Source organism: Arvicola amphibius, chromosome 9 (genome assembly GCF_903992535.2).
Source record: "Arvicola amphibius chromosome 9, mArvAmp1.2, whole genome shotgun sequence".
NCBI lineage: Eukaryota > Metazoa > Chordata > Mammalia > Rodentia > Cricetidae > Arvicola > Arvicola amphibius.
In genome coordinates, this window is record NC_052055.2 from 18,082,323 (window position 1) to 18,106,848 (window position 24,526).

The 24,526-nt window shown below is 39.2% G+C and overlaps 1 protein-coding gene across 1 annotated transcript; it reads right to left on the minus strand.

The window, feature by feature from the left end:
• Positions 1–10,171: 10,171 nt before the first annotated feature.
• Positions 10,172–24,004, minus strand: Has2 (hyaluronan synthase 2). The gene is made up of 3 exons (XM_038343606.1): positions 23,378–24,004; positions 12,573–12,674; positions 10,172–11,101 (listed from the first exon to the last, which is right to left on the minus strand). The coding sequence occupies exons 1-3, from the start codon at positions 24,002–24,004 to the stop codon at positions 10,172–10,174; spliced, it is 1,659 nt and encodes a 552-aa protein (XP_038199534.1).
• Positions 24,005–24,526: the final 522 nt, after the last annotated feature.

The window sequence follows — 24,526 nt, forward strand, 5'->3', positions numbered from 1 at the left end:
AAAAATATCTGTCACAGTCATTCCGGCATAAATATGCTGCTGTTTATACAATACATGTGTCTAAAACTTTTGTTTTCACAAACTCAAAGAATTCTTGTGAGTAGAAGAGAAAGCTGGGAATGTTGTAATCTGCTGCCCTGTTACCTGTTACCTGGGTACCCTGTCCCCTGTCCCTTTAAAGTCTCTCTCTCTCTCTCTCTCTCTCTCTCTCTCTCTCTCTCTCTCTCTCTCTCTCTCTCTCTCTCTCTGTGTGTGTGTGTGTGTGTGTGTGTGTGTGTCCATTTTCTTCTGAAGAGGCAGCTTCTGCATCTCTCCCCTTCCTCTTTCTTCTCTTTTGTCCCCTCTGCCCTCCTTTCCCATAACGACTTACTCTTACACCATTCCAAAAACCAACTAAATAGACTCTGTACCCAAGCACTCTTTACATGGTGTGTCTGTCTGTCTCCTGTCCACTATGGCCTTGGGTCACCGGCATCATGATTTAAAACAATTGTTAAAATGTAGAGTTTTAATGATGCCGAGTGCAGTCTCCTGGGATTCAAGAGAATGTAGGGACAAAGAGAGGCCACAGCAGGCAGTATCTCTGGCCCCTCTGTCATCTAAACTACTGATTCTGTTTCGTTCACAGCACAAATGTTTTATCTAGAGGACACAAATGACTGTCCCACACTGGTTCTGAAGAGAAAGAGAAGCATCATGAAAATTGGTACCATGCATTATTGGGGACACCCACTGCCCCATATGTCCCCTGAAAGTATAGTGAAGCATTTCAGTGGAGCACTCTCTGAAGACCTTGAATATATCACAGGCTTGGATATAGATATCAGATATTGTGGACAGTTAGGGAATACCAGGCATGTCAGCTTGGGAGGCACTAAAACTTGGTATCATAATATAATCTTTTGAGAAAAGAAGAGCAAATAATGGCTGGGAAACAATTCAGGAAGCAATGAAATAGGCTTTGTAGTTATGAATTTTCCAGTGTTTGGGGAAGTTCACTCTTGCCAGGGACAGCATGGGAAATCTTGTAAAGGGACAATTTTCTAATGAAAGGGACAAATGTTGCATGGAACTGGGAAGAGGAATCTGAGGAACAGGAGCCTTTCCCCTGAGGCCCTGAATCCCAAATAGCTGCCAGGCTGCAGAGAAGATACAAACCAGGAGACAAAGAGGGTCTGGAGCCCTGAGTGAGGTCTTTGGACTAAAGTTTCCAACTTGGAGAGTGAAATGAGCACAGCGCAGGAGATGCCATGCCCGCTTCTCTGCCATAGGCTACAGTTACTCATCCCTCCTATTGCCAAGTGTTGAATGACAGCTGAGTTGTTCCCCAGGAATTTCCCAGGGAAATACCTATGCTGAGTCGCTCCCTGTGCACTTATAATAGCCCTAAGATAAGTTCCACATAACTACTGGTACACCCTGCGGGATTACAGAGACACAGTCCAGTAGTCCCTTGTCTGAACTAAGGCTAATCTGGAGGCCTCTTTCTTCTCCAGAAACCCTGGGTAAAAGACTGAGGCCACCATTCCCAAAGCATCTTCCACCTGTCAGTACCCCCTTCACTAAATTACAAGTGGTTTTGTTGTTGTTGTTGTTGTTGTTTTCTGCATGCACTTAACTTTAAACCATCTGTAAAAACAGAGGTTAATTCTATCTCAAGAAATGTTTCTTGGGAACAAATGTGAAATATATGTAAATATTTATGATTGAATTTAGAGGTTTGCTTCTGGAGTTAGAGTCAACAATGATAGAGTCATTAGTCCTCACCTGTGTAGTATCAGCCTACAGAGTCCTCACTTGCTTTATTGGTGTTTTAAAGAAGATGCAATGAAGCCCAAGTGAAAGGACTTTACAGACATCATAGGCAGCGAACTCAAATCTGTAGATGTGACAATGGAGAGACAGCTCAAGAAAAAAAAAAACAAACAATAATAAAAAAGCAGACAGCCTAAGCAAAATCAGAATGTGGCATCAAGATCAAGGTCCTCCACGGGTGTGCCATGCAAAGACAGATATTCTAAGTGTGACCCCTATGCCTACAAATAAAGTTAAGCCAAGGTCATGCTGCTCAAAAGGAATAAGATCCACCCACCCTTGCAGGAAGGGGTTGAGGCAGACACTTCCGGAATGTGGAGCCCTGTTAAGTAGTTCGTGGAAGATGCAGTTGGTTTCGGTACCCACCACTGTGTTACTTCATCAGGTTTCTTTCTTTTGACTTGTATTTGATTAGTGCATGTGACTGACACTCTGTCCCTCTCCTCTTATCTTCCACGTCCTGGGCTTCACGGACACTCTGCAGGGGCTACTTTACAGCTACTTTTTTGGTGGGGTTGTTTGTTTTTAATAAAGAGCATTAAGCGCAGGTAGGCTAATCAAACTGTCTTCTTCAATGTGTAAGAGAGTTACTATCTTCATGGAAGTTAATTCTTCTTTGTTTCCTCTAGCATGAACTCTGATGAAATTCAATAATTTATCAAATTCTAGAAGTAGAAGGAATGTAACATCTAAGGACTATCACAGTACTATGTCAGGAATTCAAAAGAGGCAAAATTGGCTAGTTAATTACAGATCAGAATAATAACAAGACATCCGATACAGTAAAGCATCATATTTCAGAAAATAATCATATTTCAAAAGCATGGTAAATGGCTAATAAAACATAACCACCTCGATCCAGACCAACTCAATGTGGGAACAAGTTTTCCAGCCTCATCATTCCTACTCATTAGGGGCTATTTTCTAACCTTAGTGAGATTTCTAGCAGAGGCTTCCATTAGTCAAGTGAGCAGTTGTGAACCCCTTCAGATATCTGTTTTCTTGGCAAAGCAAGCTGTTGTAGCACTAACTATCCTGCAAGTGTTTGAAGAGATCTGAAGTCACTAAAGCTCATAGATATAGTCATCAGATAAGGCATCTGAAGCCTTATAAAGTTGCCTAACCAAAGTATCATAAATGGAAAGTGGCTGAGCTGCTGTGATCATCCCCTAAAAGTCTGCCGTCTAAAGTTTAGTCTCCCTTCCTTCTACCAGCTTATTCTAAGTAGCAAAACATAAACTTGTTTGCTTTATCAGTGGATTTAGAGTGGAAAAGAAGGTCTATTACCCGTTCCCATTCTCAGTGGTAGAAGGAAAGAAAGAGGAAGGCTATCGCTGGGAAAAACCCATATTTATCTGACTCTGGAAACTCAGCTGGGTTACATCAACTCTAGAGAAATAATTCAGCTTTTGTAGATGAAGTCTTACCCCGTTGTAATTCTACGGGCTCCTCCTTATCTTGTCTATGAAGGAAATGACTCAAGCATGAGGAGGGAAAATGGGAAATACCTACAGCATCACTGGATTAACCCCTTGCCAGATAATGTCATTCCCATGGAGACACTTTCTCAAACAAACCTCATGCAGTCTGGGCTTCTGTCCACACAGTGAGATATCATCTCTATATGCCCAGAAGTAATTTTGGATCGTTTGGAAAGTGGCCACCTACTGGGATTGTAGCAACACCAGCAGGCGCAGTCATTCATTCATTTTTCTGGGGAAGGTCTCTCAAAGTTATTAATTTCCTTTGTACTCCCTGATTTCTGAGTGTCTTCTGCCAAAACACTAGTTAGGGAAAGTTACTGCTGGTTACAAATAATAACCCAGTACCTATGTCCTTGGCTATATGGAACAAGACTTTTTTTCATCTTGGGGTAGATAATGAGAAAGTAGTAATCAGGTCCAAAGACGAACATCCTCAAAATTACTTCTGGCAATATGAAGATAGTATTTCATTGTGTGGACGGAAGGCTAGCCTGGACAACATCTGTTTAAGAAACAGCCCCTATCTTTACAAAAAGCCACAACTGGTTAATATGAAGAAAACAACTGACCATAGGGGCTCCCAGCCCCAAGGAATTCATCTATAAAAGGAGACATGGCAGATGTAGGTAGGGGAAGATTTATATATAAAAAAAACCAGAGTCCTCTGAAATATGCTATGGGATGGTATCTCCTAGAAATGGCAGGGAGGCTTCAGCTATGATATCCCAATGATATGAATGCCTAAACAAGACCTGATCAAGGACAACACCCATAGACATGTTAGCATGGGAGGAGGAAAAATCATGGGGTCCCAGTCCTAGAGAAAGAATTACAGGTAACTAAGGAATGTTAAGAATGGGAGAAGTTGTCTTTCCCCATAGAGTGACCCTCTAATTGGATATGATACCAAGTGACCAGCCATGAAGTCATCTACTTCCAACAAAGGAGGGAAGGGGGAGAATTTGAGAGGGAATGAAGCCAAAGGAGGTGTGGGGTAGAAACTGTAGTGGTGAGGGTGGGAGGAGTCAGAGAAAGGAAAGGGAATACAAGGAAATGATGTAATTATATTTTTGAAGAATGTTTTGACAATTTTCAAAGGGTTCCTATGGAGATGGCATTGTCTGGCAAAGGAAAAAAATCCAATGATACTATAGGTTATTTTCCTACTATATTATGGAGAGTTGATGGTCTTCGGGATGACCCCATATGTATACATTCATTAGCACCTTCTGTATGCCACGCACTGTTTACAGTACTAAGAGAGACTGTGCCTCTCTTCTCTGATTGTTATAACCTGTGTAGTGAGGGAAGCTACCAATCAAGTCAATAAATAAATTGTGTGATAGTTTGACTGTATTCTGATAAATGAAGCTTACTTGGAGTCAGAGGGCAGAGCTAGTCACTAGCTGACCAAAGTTAACCATAGAGGTTTATAGCTAGATAGGAGACAGGAAGTGGTAAGGTGGGGCTGAGAGAGGATCTTGCCTTTTTGGAGGCAGGAACAGAAGAGGTATGAAGTCACTGGTGGCGTCTCTCCTACTTCTTTGATCTTTTAGGTTCTTTTCCTGATATCAGATTACCTAGTTTTTACTGATAAAGAAATATTAGGAAAATGCTTCAATACATTTTCTAGTTTTCATTAAGGACAAATGCTTTGAATAAAGTAAAAGGAAGTGATAGTGGACATTGGAGGGGATTAGAGCATCACATTCCATATTGCAGTGTGATTATTTTGGGTCTGAACTGTCGAGCAGCCGGGAAACGAACAAGCGGCCTTTCTACTACAATTGGTTACCAATATCATATCCTTCCCCATATTGTCCCAGTGTTTTGGACATTCTGAAACCCTTATTTTGTCAGATGCCAATTGTCAGTACTGAATTTTATTCTGGATATCAACCCACACTGGATACTGACACAGTTCCTAAAATGGTGTGATAATAGATTCCGATGTCAACGTGATAGGACCTGGAATAACCACGGTAATATATTTCTGAACATGTTTGTTAAAGTAGAGTTCTGAGAAAGTTTAACTGGAAAATTGAAGACTGATCCTGAATGTGTGTGGTGCCATCATGTAGGGGCTTCTTTGCCTTCCAAATGGGATAAAAAGGGTGAATCGAACTGGCCACTGGAATCTATCTCTGCGCGTCCTAACTGAAGAGAGTGTGGCTAGTTGCTTCAGACTCCTACCGTGTGATGGACTCTGAGGCGAAATAAACTGGGAGCTCACAGAAGTAGATCCTGTTGGCCTTGACGAAAGGTCAGAGAGTTCAGGCCTCTTCTGCTCCTTCAAGTCATTGAAAAGAGGTCTGACTTAAGGTGTGGCTACTAACAAGATATCTTGACCTAGGGTATAGTTACTTGGTATTTTGGGTATTAAGAGGCCTCACAAAGGTGGATCCACTCAAATTTGACCAAAGGTCAAAGAATTCAGTCCTATTCCTGCTCCTTCAAGGATATGACAGGAGGTTTGACCCAGGGAGTGGCTGCCTATAAGATACTTAGCCAAAGTTGTGGTCACTCCATGTCCTGCCTAAACAAATGGGTTTAACTCAGGGTATAGTTGCTGGATGCAATAGGCACGCACGCACGCAGGTTTTGAAGAGGTAATTGCTCTGTTTGCTTTTTCTGTCATATTAAAGCAGTCTTTTGTTGCGGGAGCTCCTTCCGCTCCTTCAGCCAATAGCCACTGGATACCAGCCCATTGGGGCGTGGTCTCTCTTTCTTTAAAAAAGCGGCTTCCCTCTGCTCGCTCTCTGGCTTCCCGCTCCACTTCTGGCGACTAGGCTCCCTTCCTGATTGCGCAGAGGGCTGTTGGCTGGGACGGTGATCTGTAAGTTTTTCCCCTTTAAATAAATAACCATTCTATTAATCATAATTCCAAACTGGTGTGGGATTGCTTGTGACTTACGCCTTCCATCTTTTGCCTTCTTCCCTTCTCTTTTAGACTGGGGTATATATGCATAGGGAAAATAAACTTGGATGAATTCAGTATTTGCTGAATTGCCCTCCTAACTCTATTCTGTGTCACTATATCTCTGTTCCTTCTGCCTAATATTTCTAATCCATGGTCTAACCCTGGAATGTGTGAATCCCATTGAGGCTGGACTCCAACAATAAACCCTTCCTTTCTCAAGTTTATTCACACACACACACACACACACACACACACACACACACACACACACATTTGCAAGCCACTTTTTCATAGCAGTGAGGGAAATGCAAAAAATTGATCACAAATAGTGAGCTACTTCTATGATAAACATGATCCTGTGATTCATAGTCTTTTAGAATGACTTTGAGAACAGAACAGGGATATGGAGTTTGGAGATCTGTGCTAAGGTATCTCTAGGATATTGTCATCAGAACTTAATGGGCTGTTCCCATGGGAGTCTGAAGAATCAAAATGCTAAGATGCTTATAAATTTGCCCAGTAGATGCCTAGTTCATGCAGTTTTAAGGGATAGCCAGGGCTCCAGGGACTGGGACAAGAACATCCATGTTATATTCTGGCAAAGAATATGGACTCATTCTGCTCATGTACTGTCAACTGGATTGAAGCTGAACAGAAAAGTAATGGGTAATTGGCAGAGGAAACTTCTCTTATTCTTATCTCACAGGAGAGAAAGCAGAACAATGGCCAGTGACTTCTTTTCTGATCTGTGGACTGCAGGATAATTTATCTCAGTAACAGCTTTGGTAATGCCAATGAACTAAGAATAGTCTTTAATTTCTTACTGTTTGCAGCATTGGTTTAAAAATTATCACAAAGAGAATCTGTAATATGAACATTATCCAAAAACTCCAAATTTCAGTGTTCGTGAGCAAAGTACTCTGGACCACAGAGAGACTCATGAGGTCATTTAACCTATCACCTGTTCATGACTCCTTGTGATAAGATGGCAGAGGTGAGAATTTTCATGACATACCTTTAGGCCATCAACATCAGAAATATAGACCGTCTTTCTACATTACAAGATTGCCAACCCTTACTATAGCACCAAGAGACTTTAGCAGTGAACTCCTGGGACTAGAATCAATAATATTTCTGGTCTCTACTGAGGCCATACTATCTGGTGAATCTAGCTTCATGGTGGCATTACCAAAAAATGAAGGATTCTTAGAAACCAAGTAATAAAATAAAATCATTTAGAAAAATAGATGAATCTCAATGATAACTGGGAAAATGGAACAATTAACCATCAAAATTTCTCAAGCCAGGAAATGCTATTTGATGCCTCAACCTACTTTTTAAAAAAATAATATTTATTATCTTTTTGCCTTGTGTAAAGACAGTACGTGTTTACGGTACTAGAAGAATACAAAAGTGTATACAGAACATAAATTAACCATACTGCCATAATTAGATATAACCACATTTAAACACTGCTCATTACAAATTTGGGATGCTACTGTACAAAATGGTCATGAATACCTCAAGTGAGACATTCTCCAATATTCTCCTATAATCTCTGAGAGCATGTTTAGTGGCTGGCAAGGTTGCCCATGTGATTTGATTTTAATTACTTTACAGTTGTGTTATTTAGTATAAGTAATACGATGATTAGCAAATTTGCTTGTTGCTTTGCTTCACTTCTCTGGTTATCTTTCAGTTATGACAAATTAATATAATAAAATTTTTCTATAATTTGGGCAACTAGGGAGAAAACAGAGAAGAATTCAGAGACAAAGGCTATGTTAGTTAATATGGTCTCTCTGTCTCTTTGGGGATTTTCAGATTTCCAAACCATACCAATTTGGAAAAGTTCTACCTAGTATATGAAACATTAGATGACATAATATCTTTAACCAGCTGTGATATTTTTCTATACACCCAGTTTTAGATGTATACCATTACAGTCAGGAAAGCAAGCCCCCTTCCCTTAGGAAAAAAGAGACAGTAATCTTATCAAAAATATTTTATTTACAAAAAAAATCAATTATACTATACATCCTATAATGGAAATACATTGAATAATTGCTAAAATAAATACAAGGCAATTAATTCAATTTTTTATAAGAATGAGAAAATTTGACATTTGAACGTTATCAATGCTTAACTTAGAACATAAATAGTTAAAAAGGCAAACTCAAGTTTTAGTCTCGTTTCTTGTCATGGTGTGTTTGCTTTCCACTAGCTGTCCACGCAGTGAGAGCCTGGGTTTTTCAGAACTTGAACAAACCTCTTTGTACTGACAAGGTAGAATGTGCAGCGTCTTTTTAGTTGAGATGTAACACCGAAGTCTGCATACTCAGGAAGCAGATCATTGGCTCTGCATCTGCCTCAATGCAACGCTTGTATCCAGCTATTCTTGTGCTCTGAGTGTGTGCTTGATACAGGTCTACACAGCACCAGCCACAAGGCAAGACAGATCATGTGAAAAGTCAAATTGAATCATGGAGGCCCCGTAATAACTCAGTTAGTCAAGTTTGGAGGAACTGGGTCATCGTTTTCTGTATGGACCCGTTCTTAATACTACTAATTAACTCTTAGTGTCATTTCTACATGTGGATAATTTTAGGAAGGCCAAGCACGGAAGAGATGAGAAGACTACCTGTACAATTCAGAAAAATACCCTTCCTGAGAAGTAAAGAGGACACTTGGAACATAAATGTGCCAGTTCTGAATTGTGTTCTATATTAGTTTAAATTCACTCAAGTAAACATCATCACCATGCAGTGTGAATCGGCAAACTCGGGCACTAACATGGGAAACGCATCTAATGTATGTATGTTAAGATCTGTCACATACAGGCCACAGAATAAAACTTTTGATGAATTGCATTGTGTTTGTCCCAATCACAGAAATCAATTTTTACCAGCTCTCTATTTTCCTAGGCCTACACAAATGCTGTCCTCATCTCTACAGATGATGAGTTTTTGATGTTCATGTTTATCCAGTACAAGGTGCCCAGTGTTTTCTTTCAAAGACTAGCATTCCCTTTTGAAAATGAATCATAATCAACAATTGCACTTTTCCACCCTTTTGGCCTCAACTTTAGTGATTTGCTCTAGTACATGTGTGAGTAATGTATTATTACCTAAAAGCTGACATGTATCTTGGCCCTTTCTAGAAGAAATAAAAAGTTAGAATATTGAAAGTGTACATGTTTTCACAGAAATAAACTATTCAATTGTAAAAGGTAGAGAAAGAGAGAATCATTTTATTCTTTCATGAACATCGGTCAACCAAGTTTCACATTTTGGGCAGGTTAATTTTTATAGTATGGATTTTTTAGAACCTATTTTATTATAAAAAAGAAAAGAAAAGTGTATTTTGGCAGAGAAGTAAAATATAGACTATGATGTGAAATTTGTTTTAAAAATTGGCATACAAAATGTAAAAACACAGTACAATTATATCAAAATACAGCATAGCCAGTGGCCTTTAAACTTTCCTTTGGCATTTCATTTGGTAGAGTTAAAGACAAACATTTTTTTCTTAAAAAAAGAAAATAAAAAGAAAGAAAATCGTCTATCAAAACAGTCCATAAGTTAGGTTGTATAGGTTGAAAAAAATGTTCCCTTGAGTTTTCAGAATCCTTTTCTTCCATGATCACCCACATAAAGCATGGCTAGTGAGGTATATAGAACAAACACTGTCAGGTGGATGCACAGTAAGGGAAAAGTGCATAAACAAAGAAATCATCCCATGTTCTTAGGAATTTCGGGTTAAATATGAGTTTGTTCTTACTGATGTATCAATTTACTTTGGCAGAATCAAAAATCAACCCATCAGATGTCCTTGTTCAAGTCCCAGCAGCAGTGATATGTCTCCTATGAGATGCCACAATACTGTACAACCCCTTGAGGAGCTAAGGTGTGTGTGTGTGTCCCCATGTGCGACTGCAAACATCTTTGCAAGATCATACATCAAGCACCATGTCGTACTGTTGTCCCTTCTTCCTCCTGCCACACTTATTGATGAGAACCACATACAGAGTCAAAAGCATGACCCAGTAGCATGCGTAGATCAAGGTTCCCACAATGAGAACAGTCTGTTTGGATTCGGAAAATGGCTTTTTCGATTCCTTGTAAATGGTGAAAATCACACCACCGAGAAGAATTGTAAACCACACGGACACGGGAATAAGTCCTATAAAATTGACAACAATGGTTTTCCTTCCAGATGTGCCCCACCCAGCTTTGTTTATGGTTGCAATTGCGAACATCTTGGCAGGAAGTAGACTTGACATGTATAACACTGAATAGAGAGACATGAAGACCATGACAATATTCCCTCTAAGGCAGCTGGCAAAAGATGACTTTATGAGACCCACTAGCTGGACAGTTAACAGGAAGAGGAGGATGTTCCAGATTTTACCCCTGTAGAAGAGCTGGATGACTGTAGCAATGAGAAAGAAAGGGAAGAATCCAGTGATAACAGCTTCGTAGGTCATCCACAAGTGATGTTTGTGAAACCACATGGCGTTGTACAGCCACTCTCGGAAGTAGGACTTGCTCCAACGGGTCTGCTGGTTCAGCCATCTGAGATACTCGATAGGTGTTTCAGTAAGGCACTTGGACCGAGCTGTGTATTTTGTTGCATAGCCCAGACTCAGCACCCGGTTGGTAAGATGCCTATCATCACCAAAACTGCATTGGTTGCCCATGAATTCCTGATTGTACCAGTCTTCTACAAACTCATGCAGTAGGGAGTTTCTGTACATTCCCAGAGGACCGCTTATGCACTGGACACACCCAAAATAAGACTGGCAGGCCCTTTCTATATTAAAAGCCATCCAGTATCTCACACTGCTGAGGAAGGAGATCCAGGAATCATACTTGTTTAAAATCTGCAAGTTAAAAAAAAATAAATAAAAGTTAGCTTTAGCTTAATAATACCAAGAAACCCCAAAGTATACTGAGATCACTGCTTGGCATGAAATCTGTTCCTCTGTGACTCTATTTTGGCTTCCTTCCGCTTTCTGATATTCTTTTATCTTGTATTCTTGGGTTTTGTGTAATGAAATAAGCGTTAGTCGGGTGTACGTGTATGTATATTAATGGATTTAGTTAGAATTTTAAGCATCAATAATCAATCCTTAAATGTTCCCAGATGTGTTTTTGTAAATTACCATCGAAGATTGGAAGAGTTAAGGTTCTAGGTGTGTTATGTTGGGTGTTCAGCTCATGTGAGTTCGTGGAAGAAGCAGGGTCATGCTAGGATTCTTCTGATCTGGTCAATGTCCCCCTTTTCAATCCTGTGTACACTTTCCTTTTCCATTTATTAATTCCAAGGGATAAAAAAGTCCCCCAAATAATATTTTATCTGAATTTTGTATGCCTCTCCGTTTTTTTTAATCACCAGGCTATTTCTTTGTTTCCCTTAATATGATGATTCATTATAGATTTTAGTAACAAGCATGCACACATGGGTCACAGTACAAATCTCCATTTTGAGGTTTATTTTCTTTGTACTTCTCATCTAGTGTTAAGATTGAATACTATACTTACAAGGAATTCTGATTTTACCTTTACATATTTTCGCATACTTGCATTTCTTATCCAAGAAACTTAAGTCATTAATAAATTGTTTCACCATTACTAGTAAATGACGGGACATGTTAATTTTGTCTCTGTTTATTCTTACTAGTATAAATTTGAATTACTATTTCTCTTTTTAATCTTTGCTTTTCAGTTTATATTTTTTACAATTTCTGTGTGCATGAGCGCTTTTCTATCTGTGTGGATGTCCATTATATGTATGCAGTGCCTGCAAGAACCAGAAAATGACAACAGAGTTCTTGGAATTTGAGTTATGATGGATGTGAGTCATCTTGTGAGTGCTGGATACTGAAGTCAGATTCTCTGCAAAAGCAGCAAACGCTCTTACCAATTCAATCATCTCTTCAGACCTTTCATTTTGTAATTTTAACTCATCACAGAGTGGCCAGATTTCTAATTGCAGAGCTGTACAATATATCATCCGTTCCTGAATATACTTCCATTTAATTATTTCTGTAGCTCAGTGACTGCCTTATCATATGTTATTATGGTATTGAGTATTTACATGTGGCTTGTGGCTGCCTGCTGTTCATTATTCATCTGTGCATTTATGCTATATGTAACTTATCAGTCATCAAGAACATATGTGATATACCCAAGGCTGAGCACAGATATCCCTAATTATTTCAAGTCAGATAAGAGAATCTTACATGTGTCCAGCACCAAGACCATGGAACATTGATCCAATAAGCATTGAATGAATCGATATGTGAGTGCCATTAAAGCTGTCTTACACAAAAACAATGAAGCCACATGTACCTGGACATCGCCCCCAACACCTCCGACCATAGGGTCTTCTTCTAGAACTTTCACCATCTCCACAGATGAGGCAGGGTCAAGCATGGTGTCTGAATCACACACCTGCAAAGGAGAAAGCCGGAAATTAGGTAAAGAGGAATACGATTGATTGGCCCTCAGTCCCAGAGGAGCTTCTGTACTGTACTCTTAGCCTTGCTGTCACAAACCTGCTGTCATGAAGGGTGACAAGCGTGGCAGAGGATTCTGCTTATCACGCCCCATGTAGACAGGTCTTTATCGAGATCAGTGCAGTGTGAGGCAGGCTAGCTCAAATGGTCATTGAGCGTGACTAAGCAGCCTGTCCCAGTCGGCTGGCTAATCTCAGTCGTCCTTGCACTCGGTCTGTGATTGGATTTCTGCTGCTTCAGCATGCTGTAACACGCCTCTATGAGGGACCCTTGAGCTTCCCAGTCTTGAGAACTGAGAGCCAAATAATCTTCGTTATACATTATCCAGTCTTAGGTACTTCTGGTTGCAGCAGCAAAAATCATCTCAGATAAGAGCGCTGCGACACGTATGAATGGGAACAAATGCAATTGGACCAGAGTAGTTATGGGATGAACCACTGGACAGCCTGTTACAGTTTCTATGTGAAACGTCCTCCGTGATTTTCTCAGTGCACTTGGTGTCTATTTAGTGGCACTGGTTTGGAAGTTTGTGGAACCTTTAGGAGACGGAGCCTTGCTAGAATCCTGGGAGATGGGATTTGCAATTTTTAGACTGGTCTCTGTCCTCCCTGCTTCCTGATCTACTAGGAGGGGAGCCAATAGCTGCCGCAAACTCTCATGATACCAGAGTCACCCACAGCCATGACTGCCCTGTCATGATGGATACATATTCCTTCCAATCCTGAGGCAAAGTAAACCCTCCCTCCCCTAAGGTGTTATCCTGCATTCTGCTTTCTGCCAACAATTCTGGCTCGCCTCATAGCACTAACTTACGATTTATCCTATTTACAGTCATTGCAGCGCAATGGTTTTTTTGATCAAAGATGAGTGAGGTGTTGGCAGGTGATATTATATTATAGATTATATTATCTAGTGGCTTTGTTGCCATCTTAGTTTATATGAATATAATCTACAATGTTTCTCCAGGTACAAACGTCACCTAAAATGCATTTTCAGAGTATATTACCATTATCAAAAAGACATAAAACCACATTTATAATTAAAATGGGCAATTTTTCTAAGTCTCCAAATTTCCTTGAAAATAATCGAAGAAAATAAATAAGTTATAGAAGCATGGAATCTCAGGAGCTAAAGACATTTATTATATATAGTATGGACCACTCATCTTATTTCTAAGGAATCCCAACATTTTAAAAACCTATTTTTTCAACTTTATTAATGGCTATTTTTCTGAAAAGATCCCTTGCTAATGAAGATTGCTGGAAACAGTTATTTGAATGCAGTATTGGAATTTATGAATTTAAATAATGTGGGCAATTTTATCACTTCAGATTTAAGTAATTACAATGAATTTGGACTTAATTTATGGATTTAAATGTTTTGTTGTTGTTATTTTACTAAGTGGGAGCACCCCTTTACAAATGAAAAGTCTGTCCATTATTCTTGTTGTGGCTATTTATGCTGCTGTGTTGATTTTTGAAAATTACATTTAGGACCACTATAGTCATTTATTTTGAGGACAAAATAAAATAGGCAGAGGGATGTCTCAACTTTTCATTCTAGAACACAAGACTTCACTAACAGTTTTAAGCCTGTGTGTTCCAAGCCTGAGTAAGCTACATAAAATCAACCAAAAAGTAACTTTGTCTCTTTCATGGCTTGTTTATTACAAGTTTCCACAAGCCTACAGGCTGGGCTGAAGGTCTGGGCCGAAGGGACAGAGGTAAAGGCACAAGTCCCGCCCACCTTTAGACTCCAGCCTCCAAAGTTAAGGACACATCTACCTCTATTGACTTAAGTCAGGAATGGTAAACCAAAGGCTAAAATAAGCTTAAAACAACAGGAAGGGAAAATCCAAAAGTAATATTCAAATAACCCCGCCTGCTTCTGAGCATGAGCAAGCAAGAGGAACCTCCACTTTGAAATGACTGAACTTGAACTGAATCTCTGAAGTTCATCATATTTAAATCGGCCCCACCCATTTTGCAAACAGAACTCCAGACAGTCTCTGAGAGAGGCTGTTAGTATGGTGAGCTTAGCTATATCTGGCGGAAAAGTTCTCAGAAATCTCCCGGGAAGGGGTTTGTTATCGTAGGATTTAAGAGCTTTAAAGAATTTTAGTGTCTGGATTCTGTGTAGTGACTCAATGCCAACCAGAAACCTTGCCTTTGCCAGTTGGAAAAAGCTTGTGCACTCAGGGGCACAAGAAGATTTACTTAATAAGATGTGACGAATACAGCTTTAGTCCTTAACATTCATCTAACAAGACATTGTTCCTAGTTTTCTCCTCACCAGTTAAGAACATGTACGAAACGAATTTTGGCTGCCTAGCTCAAGATTAGAACCTAGGACAGACATACTCATTCAGCATGAGTCGCTGAAACTTGCATCAAGAGAAACTATAGGATGTGATCTGTACACAGAAGCCATGGCACAGATCAAAAGTCTTTGTCCATGCTAGGGTATGACTGTGAACAGCTGAAGCACATAATTGTTAATTACAAGATTTCTCAGCAGCAGATAACAGCAATGAAGAGGAATAACAACGTCTGAATAAAGTAAGGGGAATTTAATGTTCCAACATGCAACCCACTATTGGGAAAAAATCAACCACCTCAGTTTAACCACCGAAAGACCAATCCTCTCCTCTCTGTTTCTCACTCCCACCATTTCGGGCAAGAGTTAACAATGCCTCCTCTATCTCTCCTTAATATTAAGCTGGGATTGATAAATTAGGGGCTTTAGGTAAAGACCAACCTTACCTGTTTGTATGTTCCCAAAGGATTAAGATGATTTTATGTGTTTGAATTTGAAAAGAAACAAAAGAAGGATATTTTGTCATGCACGTAAATTAGATGAAATTCAAATTTCACTGTTCGTGGCATCCAGCCACACTTGTTCGTGTACCTGTTATCTTCCGCTGGGTTGACACTTCAATGAGGTCAAACAGTTGCAAAACATAATATTTACTCTCCAGTGTTTTACAAGCAACACTTGCCAACCTTGGGTTTAAAGTAAGTGGTTGCACGAAAAGGCGCTGCTTTCACAAAAGTTAACGGCAACACTGAGATGAGATGTTTTAAATCCTACTTTTACTTATGCAGGCTTTTTATAGGTTATGTTCTTCTCCATATGTTACAAAGAATGGTGACTCATAGAACAGAGAATGTTAACTACTGTAGAGATTTTCTATAGTCAAGACTGTCTACTTTAAGAACAAATGTTTGTAGAACCAAGAAACCTAAATTCTTGAGTCTTGTATCTTCCTAGTGCATGGCTTTGACCTTATCACAATCACAGGATATTAGTAAGACCATGAATACATAAACACTCCTTGTACTATAAAGCACTGCATGCCATTAGTATAATGTAGTAAGTAATCCTTAAAAGATTTACTTCTTAAGGGAACTCAAACCTAAAATATCTTTGCTCTATGGAGAGTGTTCAATATAGAGAAGCAAGAACAGAGACACAAAACTTGATTACATGTAGAAGATCTCTTATGTAAACAGACTATAGTTTATCTACAACAGCTGGGAACCTCACTACAATCTAATTGGAGCCCCTCACAAGAATGCTTGCCCACCAAATGCCTTTAATATTCTAAGACCCAAGACTAAAGGCAAAGTCTCTATGTTTCATTTGGATTTTTAAAAAGGTCTTTCCTTTCGGTTTCACTAATGGATCACCTCTGAAGTTCATATTCCATCTCAAAGCGTAGTGCAAACCCAGCACATCAAGTGGAAATCCGAAATTGCTGTAGTTAACTTTCATGAGGAATAAAAGTTGAAAAGAAATCAAGACCTCTTCTGGTGTTTGCTTTTCCAGTTCAACTCTTTCTTGATCTTGACCCTTCCTCTCAACCTTGAACCTCCATTTTAATCTTGACTCTTCATCTTAACCTTGAATTTTCATTGAAACCTTGAGACAATTCAACTATTTCTAGAGTGTGTGGAATTGGGTTTTGGTTCCTATTACAAAGTAATTACAAAGTAAATGGGAATTTTGCTCCTCTATCCCAACCAATATCTCTAAATGAAAGAGGACAAGGGTGAAGGGAAAAAAAAAAAAAAACAAAACAAATAGAAAAAGACAACAGCAAAAGCAGCAAAAGCCCCTCACAGACGGTTAACAATGAGGAGACAGAAGATGGCGCCACCCTCCCTGAACGCCTCTAAGGAGTCACCACAGGAAATACACAAGGGAAAGCAAAGAACAGATTGATATTTAATGTAATGGTAGAACACTCACCCTAGAAGGCAAAGGCCCTGGGTTTAGTCTCCAAAACCAAAGGAAAATAAAGGAAGATAAGAGATACAGAGAGGAGATGGAAATTTTTAAATAAAAAAAAATAAATAAAGAAAGAAAAAAAATAGTGGTGCTTTGTTACAAAGGCTAAATAGATTATTTTATTTAAAAAATTAAATTAGAAAAAAAAGATACAGAGAGGGGATGGGGGTCAAACAAAAGCACCACACAAGACTTTAGAATGAAAATAGAACCATTCCCAGTCTACAATCTGCCAGTTATGTAAACTTGGGACAAGTTCTTAACTTGAACCCCTCAGCTTCATTTTCTAAATTTCTATCCTTCGAGACAAACATATTGATTGCTATTATCTTTATCATACCTTGTCAGAATGGTTTCTTGATAAGATATTATATATATGTATATATATGTATATATATATATATCATTTAGTGATGGGTATTCACAGTAAGTAATGAATAGTAATGTTATACATGAAGAAGTATAACAAACAAAATGCAGAGATATAAATTCATGTCTCCAGTTCCAAGAAAGAGCTCTTGTTAAAGTTAGTTTAGCTAAATTATGACCCTCACCCCTGAAGCAAAGGGAACCCAGAGCTTCACAAACACCTGACAAATTTAGATGACACAGTGATCTAAAGCCAATAGGGGGAAAAATCTTTGAGTTATAGTTTGGTGGAAAGAAGTGCAAAATGTAGAGTGGTTTGTATTCGACCATAATTAATACATGACTTGGTTGTAATACATATCGATCCCATTAACTTTTCAATCGGCTTTGTTCTCCAAAGTTGAGTCCTTGAATATAACCCTGACTTAAGGGCCCCATCCTGAGATTTCCTCATTCCCTTTGGTGTTTTTGTTTGTTTCAAGAGAAGAGCTCACCATACAGCCCAGGCAGGCCTCATATGCATGATCCTCCTTCAACCTTCCCTCTGCTAAGATTATAGATGTATGACACCAGGCCCATCTCTTATTCCCTTCTTTATGGTTTTGAGTTTTGTTGAGATGCTGTGTGTGTTTGTACTTAGTGCAGGAGTGTACATGTGAGTGGAGGTGCCTGTGAACATGCATGCGCTTGGATGTAAAGGCCTGAGGGCTCTGAGTATCTTTCTTTATAGATCTTCACATTTATTATTGGAGACAGGGTTTCTCATCAACCGTAAAGCTCGTGAATTAGGCTAGATTGACTGTCCATCCAATGAGCTTCAGGGATTTATCCATTTCTGTCCCACCTGAAGCTACAGGCATCGCTGTGTGCAGGGTTTTTACTTGATAGGAGGTGAGGGGTAGTGGGGGATGGGGAAGAAAGAATAAATTAAAAGAAATTCTGAAAAACAAAAGTTGCACATCTTTATGGGGGTACTCTGTGATGCTTTAAGAGGTATGTATATTATAATGCTTAAACCTAATTTATCATATCTTTTGCCTCAAGAAACAAAGTGAAATTGAGAACCAAGATAGTGACAGATACAGGAAGCTGATATGATTCGGGCCTTGTCTTTTACCTCACTGTAGTAGATCTTCAGTGCTTTGCTAGAAACTCTCAGAAGGTGGGAGGAGTGAAAAAGGTACTAAATTCAGCCTTGATCTGAAAAGCACTTCTCAATCATGAGTTCTGCCAGCTAAAATGGATTCAGCTGGGGCCAAGTTCACAGCAAACTAGCAACAGACCAGGATCCCCTTATTCCTATTTCAACCTTCTCTCAACCTTCTCTCTCCACATATATTGTTCTCAACACTGTTGTGGGAATATTTCAGTTTCTTGGACTTTCTACACAGAATTGAAAATAGGTAAATGTCACACAGCAGTTATCATTATTTATGATATCTGTGTTTTATAATTTTTTCATAAAGACAGGATTAACAGTTGCTAAACTATTTCTAGCAGAAATCCAGGGTTAAGTGTCTCTGATCATATTTTCAACTATTTATTTTTAACATTTTTACTAGCAGTTGTTTTAGAACTTTATATAGGTATATACCTGATAAATACATGACCTTGTGTGTGCTTGTACTTTTTTATAAATGTCTCTTAATTTAAGGAGTATTATTGAGTATTAACACTGAATTCATGGCCTGGAGAAAACTCATCTCCATGAGGCATATAACAGATTTCTTATATTTTAAATTACAAAAATCCTCTATACTTGGGGTCAATTTAAAAACTAAATTATCAACAAAAAGAACAAAAATGTAGATATCATGGCACAAAATGGATATAAAGAAAATTATTAAAACAAAAAAAGCAAAGTATCACCTTGTTTGACCCCAGTTAAGTCATGTACATTGACTTAAACATATTTTTTTTTCTCATTGTGTTCATGTGTATGACTCCCAAAACACTTAGAATATGGATTTGGAGAAAAGAGATAAATTTTAAAAAGCAGAAAAAATTGAAAATGTAGACTATAGGATCCACGAGGACATGTCTCAGTAGGTAAAGAAATCTCCAGTAAATGGAGGACCTTAGTTAGAGTCCCTAAAACTCACAGAAGGCTGGATATAGTAGCATACACATCTATGACAGGATGGCAGGTGAACACTGGAGAAAATTATGGGCAAGCTCGCCTGATGTCTACAGCAGTGAGCCATAGACAGTGACACCGGAGTACCACCACATGTACTTCATAGTGTATTTGCTCTGACACACACGAATACATATATACACATACATGTTTATATGTAATCATGAGAATGATGAACAAAGGTGTTTTATGAATTATATATCTTTTTACCCACTCAAAGAAATCTAAATCACACACACACACACACACACACACACACACAATGCAGGGCATGATGGCACACACCTTTAACCCCAGCACTCGGGAAGCAGTGGAAAGGCAGATCTCTATAAATTCAAGAACAACCTGGTCTACAGCTAAATTCCAGGACAGCCGAGACTATATAGAGAAAGCCTGTTTCAAAACAAAACAACAAAACCAAACAACAAATAAACAAAAGAAATCTGGATACCTATGATGCTGTCAGGTTAAATTAGTGATAAAGTTGCCACTTGTAATTCTCCTTTTAGGACATGTTCATATTCATAGAATTCTTTCTACCTGGAAAAATCCTAATGTACATATCAGGGGGATTGGGCTTTTTCTCTTTGTCTTCAGACTGATGGTCACTTGGTTATATTAGGAAATGTTCAAAGATAAGAGGCATGAATAAACAATCATATAATATGGATATCAAAATATGTCTTACTGTCTGATATTGTGATGTAAAAATTTAATAAAAAATTAAATTAATCTTGAACTTTGGAAAATTCAGGAAAAAACATAAATGCTACATATTAGAAAGAATTGATCTATCCCTCATTTAGTCAATTACTTCTTTAGATAATTTAATTTTGTTCATTGATTTTTCAAATATATAAAATACACTATTATAAATGTATGCTGCTTTAATAAATGAGATAACCAATGTGAACATGCTTTTTGAAAACGTAATAAAGACTTTTCCCCTTTGGAGAGGCAATTACGTGTCTCCTTCTTGAAAACTGGTTTCATTACAAACTATATCCATTCAGACGTCTAAAATCTTCCCCTTCCTTACTCTCCCTTCCCACATATAAAATTTATTTTCCTTTCATTGTGTATTCTCGCTTTATGTTCTTGTTCTGTTTTTATACCTGTTCTATCTCGGACAGCAACTAGCGCCATCGCGGGTAAACAGCTACTACACTGCCTTTTCCTGGACCAAACTTCATCAGTCTTCTGGCACAGAGGTAGATGTTTGAAAGGCTACCAGTTGAGGACAGTAGTCAGTCAAGAAAAAAAAAAGGGGGAGAGTGCACAGTTTCTGAGGTCTTATTCCTGAGCAGACCAGAAGAACTCTGAAGTTCCTGGAGATTAACTATAAAGGATAGCACTGATACAGAAAGTCAAGTTAGATTGGATGTTACTGAAACAGGATACACAAAAGAGGGTAAAGAAGGCTTTTAAGAACATTCAGTATTATTGGGTTTCTCCTTCGTGGGAGGTGAGATCATCTGTTAGTAGTTACACAGGGAGGAGTTTGGATGGGGAACTGGGAGCGTGGTGAAGATATGAAATAATAAGTCATGAGAACAATAAGCCAGAAACCCCAAATCAAGTGCACGGAGTACTGAGGAGCATTAAAGACTGGCTGTGACTAGAAACCAAATGTCTTGGCCACACCTCTCCATGCTGAGTCAGTATTGTCTAGCAAGCACAAAGATGGTCACACCTTCTTCCTTAGACCTCCATTTCCTGTGTCTTACCCATGGGCCACTGCGTCCTACTCTCCTTAAGGCACTTGCCCACTAAGTTCAATCTCCATCAATACCTGTCACCACGGTCTCCGCAACTCTCTCCTTCCTGCCTTAATGTGGCCTCTACTTTACAGTTTCCAAACTTGGGCTCAGTCATAAGAGAAAGTTAGATCATTCACTATTGAGTTTGAACCTTAAGTAGCTGCCACTTTTTAGTCAAGCAAGGTTATCTTTCAGGAGGCTCCTTGGGGATGGCATAGGAAGGAATGCTCAGGTTTGGGATACTAAATGATATTTTTTCTCTTGTTTGTGTGCTTGCAACTGCATGAAGAGTCTCAGGAGGCCTCAGAGCCTAGATACCAGCAGCTGCTGGGGTCAGTCTTTTAGAAAGTTTAGTCTGGAGAAAGACTCCAACAGAAAGGCTATTCCATCCTTTCCTATTCCTTATGACTTTTTCCTGGACAAGCACAGTGCAAAGTTGTCAAGGAAACAAACAAAGATCAAAACAAGAATGATGGGAGAAGGGGGGTTGGGAGGAGCAGGTTAAGAAAAAGGAAGAATTAACGCGCACAATGATGTCTTCCTTGGACCTGACGAATGTAACTAGAATTAAAAGCAAAATATCAAAGCAGATGTTCTCTCATTTAAGGCAAAAAGCTTATTCATTGTGTTCTAAGCTATCTGTCATACCTTTCTCAGGAAATATCTTTATCATCTTCCTATCTAGGCCAGAAGTTATAGCATGTAAGCATCAAATGTCCAGAAATTACTGAAACTCCCTAAATAGCAAAAGTTCTACCATTGAGAAATTAAGAGACAAATGAGAGGAGACCAATGCTGACTCCACAAAAATTATATGAATATGCAAACTAAAACCAGTGAAATACTGCCTACTCTTCCCACCCTATCTGAAATTAACCCACGACAACAGAGGGAGCATACCGTATATTTTAGTATAAATTGGAGGGTACTATAATAAACAACACATTTATAATAAAATCTTTAGTTATGTGGGTATTAACCTTGTAACTTTTGCTAAGCCCTAGGGATGCATTGATTGATCTAATTATTTTAAAATACTTTTAAGATTGGCTTATTCTGTCTGGTAAACTGAGGCTCAAGGAGATGGGATTTTGCAGTCAATAGCTAACAGTCCCTGTGATTAGATACTCAGGCAATGACCCTAAAACCATTACTTAATCCCATCTCATTATTAGACCTGGGAACATGATGTGTGTCAGTAAAGATCTCTGAACAATAGGATCCCACTTCTAAAAACAGGAAAAGAGGGTTTCACTTCTATGAGGATGAAGGGTTCCAGTGGCTTCCCTACACCAGACATAGTCCTCAATGCTTGGTTTCATTATGTTCAAAATCTAACTAAAGGAGATGAAAGCAAATTAAAATGAGAAAATTGCCACATCCTCAATATGAACCGAGGGAGGAGAAGCTTTACACGGAGCTAGAAGGGAATTAAGGAGAGACACAGCCTGCCTAATTTTCCAGCAAGCACACATCATCCCAAACTCTTTCAAAGGTCAAGTTGCAGTGAGGTAATGCTGTTTGCGAGTGAAATAAACATTACATTGGTTTTGCTCCCTCTACGATGGTTTGCCCCTCCTTATCCTCTCTCCCTCTCAATTTTACTGTTCTTGCTCTTTTTAAAATCAAAGCCGTTTTTACCACTCCCCTTTTATTGTGTCTACACACCAATCATTTTCTAGCCTGCAGCTTTACTCAAGACCTTTCCACTCAGGCACGGGTAATTAATTTTCTTACAGAGAAGCTGCTGGGGTGTGTGTGTGTGTGTGTGTGTGTGTGTGTGTGTGTGTGTGTGTGTGTGTTTAAACAGCATGGACTAGGTTTTATTTGGCAGAATCCAGAGGGACAGAGCAGAAATAAGGAAAGGGAAGAGGACGAAAGGAGGCTTCTCCTCTTAACAGTTTTACAAGATTTTTTTTTTCTGTCCAAAATGCACTTTCAACAGTCATGCTGTTTTCCAAAGGACTGAAAGGAGCACTGTATTCAGAAGGGACAAGGATGGGCTATAGCATATGACTGGGGAGACACAACAGCTGCTTTATTTCGATGTATGTTTGCCCTGGCAGGCATTCTCGGACCTACCTGTACATAATCCACACTTCGTCCCAGGGCTCTGAAGGCTGTGTACATGACTTCTCTCTTTCCGCCCCATTTTTGCATGATGCAAATGCTCTTGTTAGACAAGACCAATTGGGTTACATGCTGTGAGCTTTCCTTATGGGACTCTTCTGTCTCCCCAGGTCCCTTTTCGTGGTAGTTGTTCTTCCAGATGTAAGTGGCTGATTTGTCCCTGCCCATGATTTCACTGAAGATGTCCATCATGTAAAGGTCATCATCTGAGTTCCCGTCGATGACCATCACAACCTTAATTCCAGGGTAGGTCAACCTTTTCACAGACTGCAAGCATTTCCGTAAGTAGTCAGGGTCTTCTTGATATGCCGCGATGCAAAGAGCGACGCTTTTGTTCAATTTAATGGGGGTCTCGAGGGACTTTTTCATTTTCCGGTGTTCCAAGAAGGCAAAGAGGCTTTGGATGATGAGGTGTGATGCTAAAAAGGCACCATAGAGTCCAAAGGAGAAGTAGTAATTATCCGTTTGGATAAACTGGTAGCCAACGATATAAGCAGCTGTGATTCCGAGGAGGAGAGAGACTCCAAAAAGTGTAGTTCCAATTATTCTCAGGACACATAGAAACCTCTCACAATGCATCTGGAATGTAATCAGAGACACTTGTTTGTGGTTAACCACTCTTGCCCCATGCTTATCACATACAGGTATTATGGGTGGTAGGGAGCACTATACAAGGAGCATTTAGGGATTTTCCCCCCTTTATTTTTATTCATTTTAGATTATTGTTTGATAATTTCATACTTGTATCCAATGGATTTGAACAATATTGCTACCTATTCCCTCCTTTCTAACTCTCCCCTCCCCCGCCACCGCCATGTCCCCCTCCCAACTTCATTGACTTTAAAAACATTTTTTAACCTTCTTAGTCCACTTAGTATTGCCAACGTGTACATAAATATGGCGTCATCCACTGGAGCACAACAACCTATCAGGGTCTACATTCCTGATGAAAACTGAGTCTTTATTTTCCAGTAGCCATGGACTACCAATGGCTCCCCAACTAGGAAAGGGACTCGGCGTGCTCCTCCCCCATGCAACAGTTAGTAATTATAACATTGAGTTTCTCACTTAACTTGCTATTTTGCCACAAGGGCTTATCTT